General features: G+C 33.2%; 1 protein-coding gene across 2 annotated transcripts; it reads right to left on the bottom strand.

Annotated features, from left to right (window-relative positions):
• Positions 1-3,138: 3,138 nt before the first annotated feature.
• Positions 3,139-4,559, bottom strand: 7B2 (Secretogranin_V domain-containing protein 7B2). Of its 2 annotated transcripts, none has more exons than XM_073989757.1 (2): positions 4,436-4,559; positions 3,139-4,331 (listed from the first exon to the last, which is right to left on the bottom strand). In XM_073989757.1, exon 2 carries the CDS (start codon positions 4,310-4,312, stop codon positions 3,539-3,541), a length of 774 nt encoding a protein of 257 aa, XP_073845858.1. In that variant the 5' UTR covers positions 4,313-4,331; positions 4,436-4,559; the 3' UTR covers positions 3,139-3,538. The 2 variants fall into 2 exon arrangements, with proteins under 2 accessions (XP_073845858.1, XP_073845865.1); XM_073989764.1 differs by having other exon boundaries at positions 3,139-4,320.
• Between the last annotated feature and the right edge of the window lie 4,592 nt (positions 4,560-9,151).

Raw genomic sequence — 9,151 nt, 5'->3', positions numbered from 1 at the left:
TTTGTTTCCTTGTTTTCACGAAAATTTGAACGGAAAACACATAAAATATACATTAAATGAATAGGAAAAGCAATAGACTTTCCTTCAAATGTATCTTCTATATTTAACTACACACATTTCATTCATTTTTTTCATAAATTCTGAATAATTTTGTATTTTCAATATATTTTTATATGTTTCTATTTTCAAAATTAAAGAGAGACATGTCAAAACAATGTTTGTGTATACAGACTTTCAGTTATTTGTTTCCTTTTTGTTTCTGATTTTTTACGCGATTTTGAACTAATGGACAAGAAATGTGTGTGGAATTAAGAAGGAAACACAACCATCTTCCTTCGGCATCTATATAAAATGTTTAGTTCATTCATTTTCATTCATCTTTTTCCCTTTTTCTAAAAGTTTTTGTGTTTTCAACAAATTTTTCAATTTTGAATTTAGACATGTCATAATTAATTTTTTCGATAAATTCTCTCATTTGTTAGGGATGGGACATATTTTTTCGTCGTTCAGAGAGTATTTCTAATCGAACAACGTAGAAAAATCGTCGTTCGTTCATAGAATTTTGTGTGGGGAAATAAGTAATTTATTCGTAGTTATGGGTCGAACAACGAATAGAGAACGAACGACGTACCGTGGAAACGGGCTATAAGAACTCACTGGCTATCTCTATAGTATACACACAAATGTTGTGGTTTTTTATTGAAAGGCAAAAGAACAACAAACACATAGATATATACAAAATTCCAAAGAAATACATAACACACTTTAACAAAAGAAAACATATATTTGTTTGCAACCGGTCCCAAACATATATTTGTTTGGATCCAAACATATTTCTAACATAAATTTTTCTGCCTGCAGGCATTTGATTTCTGTTTCTAGATTTGTGCGCGAATTTGAAACGATGGACAAGAAATACAACTGCAATGAAAGAGAAGATAAAATTTGCTATGATTTCAATGTACGCTAGTCCTTAAACCGTTTGCTTTTCATTCATGTTTTACAGTTTTTCTACAAATGTTTGGGTTTTTAATAAATTTTTAAATTATTTATTTTTCCTGTCATAATTAATTTATTTCGATAAATTTTCTCATTTGTTAGAGATGGGACATATTTTATCGTCGTTCTGAGAGTAATTTATATTGAACAATGTACAAAAATCGTTGTTCGTTCTCAAAATTTTGTATGGGAAATGAAGTAACTACATCGTAATTTAGGTTCGAACAACGAATAGAGAGCGAATTAGCCATAGTATGAACAAGGCATTAGATGTTCAATTTGAATGTTTCCATATCATTCCACTAAATGCATAATTTTTTGCAGAAAGTAGAATTCTTGCAAAAATTTTTGAGGTCGCTGGTAATTCATTGAAAAAAGAGAAGCTGTTTCAATCGTTTGCTTTTGAAAACAAGAAAGCACATGTTTACTAGGGCTTTATTCTTCTCACACGGTGCTCTTGAAACAATTTTAAATGGAAGGTGCTTACACCTCGAAAGTTTTTGCGGATTCTGAAAGTACAATGCTTATAGATGAGAAAAATCAAAAAACAAAAAAAAATCGCCGGAGCGCTTTTTAAATAAATCGCGATTTAAGTTGACATTTTTAGGGGTGGTTTAGGTTTTCACGATTTTGCTTAAAAACCGCAAGTCCTATCAAAATGGGACTAAAGAAAATGTTGTAGGTATGAAAATTCTGTACAAGATTGACATTTATGGTATTCTCGTCGGTTTTACCGTTTTTGAGATATAGAAGTTCTAATTGGGACAATTCAAATTCAATTCAATTCTGTATAGCCCCCTTATAAAACAATGTCATGACTGCAAATTCCCAACTTAAACTTATATATCTAAAAAAATGTTACAACTTAGCTTTAAGATTTTCTCAGGTCCCATATCGATAAGACTTACCGTATTCAAGCAAAATCGCGAAACCCTAACAAAAAAACCTAAAAATGTAAACTGAGCTTCTTTATCTCAAAAATGGTACAAGCTGGGAACAAATGATAAACGTCAATCCTCTAGAGAAATTTCACAGCTACAACATTTTCTTTAGCTCCATTTAGACTGGACTTGCGGTTTCCAAGTAAAATCACGAAAACCAAACAAACACCTAAAAAAGTGAATTTTGACCGCGATTTTTTTAAAAATCCCTACAGCGATTTTTTCTTGTTTTTGGATTTTTCTCATCTATTAACACTGCTGTTTCAGAATTCACAAAAACTTTCCCTGTGTAAGCGGTTTTCATCAAAAGTTAGTTAAGACGCACCCTTCATGACATTGTTTTATAAAGGGGCTATACAGAATTGAATTGAATTTGAATTGTCCCAATTTGAACTTCTATATCTCAAAAACGGTATAACCGACGAGAATACCATAAATGTCAATCTTGTAGAGAATTTTCATACCTACAACATTTTCTTTAGTCCCATTTTGATAGGACTTGCAGTTCTTAAGCAAAATCGTGAAAACCTAAACCACCCCTAAAAATGTCAATTTAAATCGCGATTTATTTAAAAAGCGCTCCGGCGATTTTTTTTGTTTTTTGATTTTTCTCATCTATAAACCTTGTAGTTTCAGAATCCGCAAAAACTTCCGAGGTGTAAGCACCTTCCATTTAAAATTGTTTCAAGAGCACCGTGCTCAAGTTTAACAAAATACCAAACATATGGTCTGTTCCTTTACTTTTGAAAATGGTAAAACCGGGAATAGTAGTAAAAGTTGTAAACATATAATGTATCGTGTCTGAAATAAAGGAACGCTTTTCGAGTAAGAAGTGGTAAAACTTGAAGATTTTTGCACGTAAAGGAACAGAGCTATATTAACAAATATTGTACCGCCTCTATAAGCGGTGTTTTAGTATGTGGCATATCGGTCGGACCTGCAGGAGGGTTACATGTCAATGATATGAAGGAGTCTTTATGGGAAATAGTTTTTTTTTCTGATGAATAAATTTGTTCTTCAAAAAATATATATCCCTAATATACATCGAACATAGAAATAAATATATAAAATGTCGTATGGAATTTGACACTAACATTACAGCCCAGTTCAGTCAGCTTGGTATTGCTGCTACCTTTTCTTGTTCTACCATGATGTTGTTCTTTTAATATCCCAATAATTTGCAACAAAACAAAAAGCATTTGATTTCCAATTGATGGAAACATCTAAGATATTTTATTCGGTTATGTAATTTAATTAAGAAACAAAACGTTCATTAACAATTGTTTTTGAAATCAAAAGTACATATCTTCAACTTTATGTGGTTACAGTGTTTTATTATGACGTGCAATAAGTGTTCGCATCCTTTGTACCAACATTTTGTACGTTTGTGGTACATACACACTATTTGTTACATTTGGTTTTCATCGGTGAGTTATACATACTACATACAGTGTTTTATATAGCTACATATGTATATACATTTAATAAAATTCCAACAGTTAACCTTATAACTTTTTCGAATTTTTGTATATGGAGCATAGGGGATACATAAAATATTTATTTATTTCTCTTAATATAGACTGCTGTTGGGGCAGGTCTTAGACCTTGATGTGATTTAAATTGCCTTTCTTGGCTGCAATTGGTAGTTTGTCACCTTCCAAAAATGGATTCACTGCGGCAGATGCTGGAGATATACCAAAGTGCTTCTTAACTGGTGCATTGGAATTGTCAATCGTATTATCACTTTGAAATTGATGCATTAGGAATTTTTCCATTGTTGAAGCCATCTCACTGTTTCCTGCACTTGAGTCCTGACCAGCACAATCAAACATATGTTCACTGTCACAAGTGCAATCCTGCGCTGCTTGATATTCGCGACTGAATAATGCTGTGTTTTCGAAATCGGATATACATCCAGCACTTTGATCATAGCCCTGAGGACAGGGATTTGGTGGATTACAATAGGCTGGCAAACTCGCATCTGTCTTAATTAAAGTTGGAAAATGATTGGGGGCTTCACCCATACCACCGGATACATATTGATGACCCCACAATGAACTGTGTTGCATTAATTCCTGGTCACGTATGGATGGGTTATTGCCACCTGGAAAAATATTACGATATTCATAATCCTCGGGTGCATTTTGTCCCGAAGAACGTGATACTAAATCCAAGCCCTTTGGCAAATCTGTGTCAATGTCGAAATAATTATTAAGTGGGTCGTTTTCCTTTTCCATTCGATTTAACAGCTCCGTAAGAAGTACATCAGCAAAAATGCTTTCCTTCGACATTGGAGCATATGCCGAAACAATCGGGCCAGCTGTTATAGTCACTAAGAAAAATATGAGTTTCGTGGCCATTGTCGTTTCCATGAAAATTTCTAAAAAAAAACTAACAAAATCTTGAATTTAATTTCACATTGTTTACAAAGTTTTCATTAGTTACAAAACGGGTTTAATTTAGCAACGTCTATGTAGTTAAATTTTATAATTTACCTTTCTGTGTGATTTTTTTTTTATTTTTTCCTTTTTAGCACTATACCGTTATCGATTTTCCGAATGTTTGCCAACACAACAACAAGTGTGTGTGTATTCAGTGGACGTCATTATTTGGTGTTGCATATTTTTAGGATGTGAGTAGTTGGTAATACATAGATTTATGTCGTGGGTAGTTGGTATTGCATACTTTTAGATAAAGATGACTTAAAGTACGTTTACATATAGCCGGATTTAATATATCCACTGGATTTCAAATCTACAATCCAAAAAGCTCAAATGTAAACATGACCACATAGTGCACCAATAGTCGACACTTTAAGGATTTTGTTATCTTCAGTCTTATACTATGTTTACATTTACGAAATTCACTCGATTTCAACTGTCAATTCCATTGCTAAAACGTCAAATGAAATCCAATCGATTTCAGATGAGTTTTCATTTGACGTATACGCAAAGGAATTGACAGCTGAAATCGAGTGGATTTCGTAAATGTAAACATAGTATAATGTCCTTCCGAGTCTAAATCACATTTGGCACGGCGGTGCCGATGATTTTCGGCAATTTACACGCACACAAAGTTAGCTGACAATATTGTTTATGCCGACTACTGGGACATGCCGACATTAGGAGCACTTAAGGCCTGAGTACATAAGCTGCCTCGTCTAGTTGCCTTGCTTCCATGGCCCAATTACAGGTCCTCCAGCAAGCGAATTCAAAGAAAAACAAAGATTTAAAATGTCAAAATCATGGCCCAATTATACAGGTCCTCTCTCAAGCGAATTCAAACAATAACAAAGATTTGAAATGTCAAAATTCATAAACAAAGGCGAAAAATTTGATTTCGCCGACACGGAATATGTTTGAGGCGAATCTCTTTATTGTCAATTAAGGTAGATGCATACCATGGTAATTGTACCATTTTCCGAGAAAAGGTGTTGACGCAGTTATTTTTGTTTGGCGTAACAGAATATACCAGCTGATCGATCTTTAACTGCCAAAATAAGTTATTGTAAATTAAATTCTAACACAAAACACAACAAATGTTGACATTTTACGTGTACAACATAAAGTTGATTTGTTTTCTTTTTTCGATATACATCTACCTGTTCCACTACAGTTTGGCATTTCTCTACCTCACAGCGAATTCAAATGACAAATATGAATTTTGACAGCTCAAATCAAAATCATTTGTTTTTGAGAGAGGACCTTTATAATTGGGCCATGGTCAAAATTCATAAACAGAAGCGAAACAATTTTTTGAGGCGAATTTCTTTCTATCAATTCAGGCAGACATACAGTGCTGCTCAAAACATTTGCAACTCAGATGCCTATATCACATTTAGACTATTTTTAAGGACATTTCATGTTTTGAAATATATTTATTTTTACAATTTGATTCTATATTGACCCTACTTTCAAGATTTTAAAATGCTTATTCAGTTCTTAACACTTATGTTACAGAAATGTGTGAAATGTCGGATGATCACTTGTTTTGGTCTGCTCAAAACATATGCAACTCCGTGGTTCGAATATTTATTACCTAATTTTTGTTGAGTTTTTTGGTTTTTTGTTTGGCATAAGATGGGTTTTAATCAAAAGAAGGGGGCAAAAAGCTTTCATGAGAAATATATTTTATGCCGCCTATGTTTAATGTTGACAGACAAGTATGCCGAAAACAAGACATTTCTAATTTTTTAATAAAAACAAAAGTTATGGTCCGAAATTTGCATCAAAGATATGACAAATTTTCATTTCTGAAAATTGTGGATCCAACGCAGTCCAGAAATAAATATAAGAACATGACAATATTTAAAATTGAGCTGTATACCGCGTAAAAATTACTAAAATTGCGATAAGATGGGAAGGAGGTGAATGTACAACTAGATCTACTGCAGGGGATAATCAAATAATGATGCGAATTATTAAGCAGATCCCCCAGAGGACATCAACAGACGTTAAATAAAGGCTTTACATCGATAAATTTATACATATATACCGGTGTCCCAATATGGGCAAATTTTAGGAAAACAGTAATTTCCATGAAAAGTTCCATTTCCAAATTTTGCAAAAAATGTTTGGAATTGATTTTGGAGGTATAAAATCGAGTATTTTTCGTCGACTTAAATCAATATTTGAGTTATATGACTTGAAAAAATGTTCTTTATCACCAAGTCGAATGATTATCGATTTTGTCCTCTTATACAAAAAAGTTGACCCAAAACGAAGATGGTGTTTTAAAAAGGGGTCAATAAACAACCAACCTACAAAAATATTTGCTTTTCAAATCCATAAATTACCTCAGAACTTCATATATAAAAAGTGAAGTAGTCATTCCAGTTACAAATGTTTTGAGCAGCACAGTATACAAAACATTTTCCGAGAAAAAGTTGTTACTGTAGTTATGTTTGTTTGACGAAACAGCATTTTACAACAACAATGTTTTTGTAGAAAGTAAAATGATTGCTTAAGTCTGGAGTATTCCCCCCTTGGCTTAACGTCATCATTGCTTTCTTTGCAAAGAGTAATGTTTTCAATACGCACTGACAGCTTGCAAAATTTACTGATCGCTACCAATATCATGATCCCAGCGAAGGGAATTATCAATTGGCTTTTCAGTTTTTGAAATGATGATTTTTCTAGTGAAAACCTGAACTCTTTAAGCATCGAGTATTCTCATGTTAATGAGAATGATGCTCACTCCTCGGCTTTACAAAAAAAAACACCAGTACAAAATATTTGCAAGCTGACAGGACGATTCAACTAAGAAATCATCGATTTCTGTAAGTTGAGATAACATCAACACAGTTACCTGGGATTCAATTGATGTCCAACGATTGTATCAGATCATATCGACACCTCCAAATAATAGTATGCTAAGTCTAAAAAGTGAGTTTTGCAGGAGAAGCTCTCAAAGTTTGGAAATTTTTTTGTACTTCAGTACTATGCTAAGTCAATATTTGTTTATAACTTCTGTTCGGATTGACCGATCATTACCAAAATTAGACAGAATTTAAGTTAAAGGACGTTCGACACCTCCAAATTATAGTTTGCTAATTCTGAAAAGCGAGTTTTGCAGGACAAGCTCTAAAAGTTTGGAAATTTCTTTGACCTTCAGTACTATGCTAAGTAAATATTTGTTTATAACTTCTGTTCGGATTGTCCGATCATTACCAAAATTTGACAGAATTTAAGTTCAAGGACGCTAAATATAAAAATGTAAAGAACTTATAAACACGCTAAGTCGACTTAGCATACTATTGTTTGGAGGCGTCGATATTACAAGGCAATTCGAGAACTTCTACACTGCACCCCGCTTATTTACCTCTCTGCTTAACTGCCTTTCCCGTTTAATTGCCTAACAATCTGAATCCCCAAAGTTTTTTCATATAAATGAGTTGAAACTTAACTACTTTTCTATATGTACCCAATTCGGATATTTGCCCGTCAAATATTTCCCCAAAAAGAACAGTTAATAATAGCTTTGTTCCTTTACTTTTTTAATGGTAAGAGTGGTAAAAGAGAAAAGTGTCAAAATTGCTCTCTCATGAACATTTTTACCAGAAAAGTAAAGAAACGGAAAAATTGTAGATCTGGCAGCTATGTCAAAAAGAAACATAAAAAATCAATTTTCGTCTTTTATTTCACAGTTTTTAATTTAGTTTTGTCAGCGTTCGACTTTTTCTTCTGTTTTTCGTCCATTTTCTTCTTCATTGTGAAATAATCGTCAAACAAAAGTCGAAAAATCAATTCTGCAATTTTTTACCTGCAGAAATTTGTCTGGTAGCCTGTGGTAGAAGAGAAATTCATTTTCGCTCTCTCCTCTCTCACTCTCTTAAAAATTGCTTCCAGTTTTGCCACTTTTCGGGGTTAAGGAACGCTTTGCAGGTTAAACATGGTAACAAATGGTAAAAATTGTAACCTCAGGTAAGTAAAGGAACACAGCTAATGTTTTTTTCGGTTTATTACCCGCACTGCTGTATTTATGAGAAAATTAATTTCGACGACTACGTGAATTGTGATGAAGATGTCCAGTGTTATGTTATGGTGTTATGTTCACTGATGACTAAATTTCTTATTGATTAAATAATATAACTTATATATTTTTAGACTTTATTATAGACCGTTTTGTTTTTTGGCGATTATGTTCTAATTGTTGTCATTTTTTTGTAGGGCTGAGATGAGATTTTTGTAACTACCCACATGAGGTAGTTATGCGGGATTTTCGTAACTGCCTTTCCCGCATAACTGCCTCAATTTTTTGGAATTTTATTAGAGGTAGTTAACCGGGGTGCAGTATGTAATTTGCACCAAAAATTCCGCGGAATCTATTAACTTCCTGAGAAATCTGAGGAAAAACGTGCATTTATCGACGTCCAGGAAGGTATATTTCGCACAAGAACAACTTCAAAGCTTTCTAGGGTTTCAAGATTTGCAATCTTACACTAATTTTGTGCTTTTTTTAAAATACAATTCCCGAAAAAACCAAAGAATTACGCAAGGTTCGGCTTTAATGAGCTATAAAGGAAGTGCGTCCTTAAATAACGGCATTAAACCCCCAAAAATTATTCGCCAAAACTAGAAAATGTATAAATTTTGCTGCTAATTCCATAAATTGTACGGTAATACACATATGTATTTCCTTGGGGTGTATGTAAACTTTTGTCCCCATCATTTTTGGTTTTTGTAAAATTTACCGTTATTTGTATTAAGGAA

This window comes from Musca autumnalis, unplaced genomic scaffold (assembly GCF_047663935.1).
Source record: "Musca autumnalis isolate F117 unplaced genomic scaffold, ASM4766393v1 scaffold_1, whole genome shotgun sequence".
Lineage (NCBI taxonomy): Eukaryota > Metazoa > Arthropoda > Insecta > Diptera > Muscidae > Musca > Musca autumnalis.
Note: the sequence above shows the minus strand (reverse complement) of the source record. Positions and strands in the feature narration are given on the sequence as shown.

Coding starts and splice junctions, on each gene's coding strand:
- 7B2 (XM_073989757.1), bottom strand. CDS start 4,312: ATGGAAACGACAATGGCCACGAAACTCATATTTTTCTTAGTGACTATA.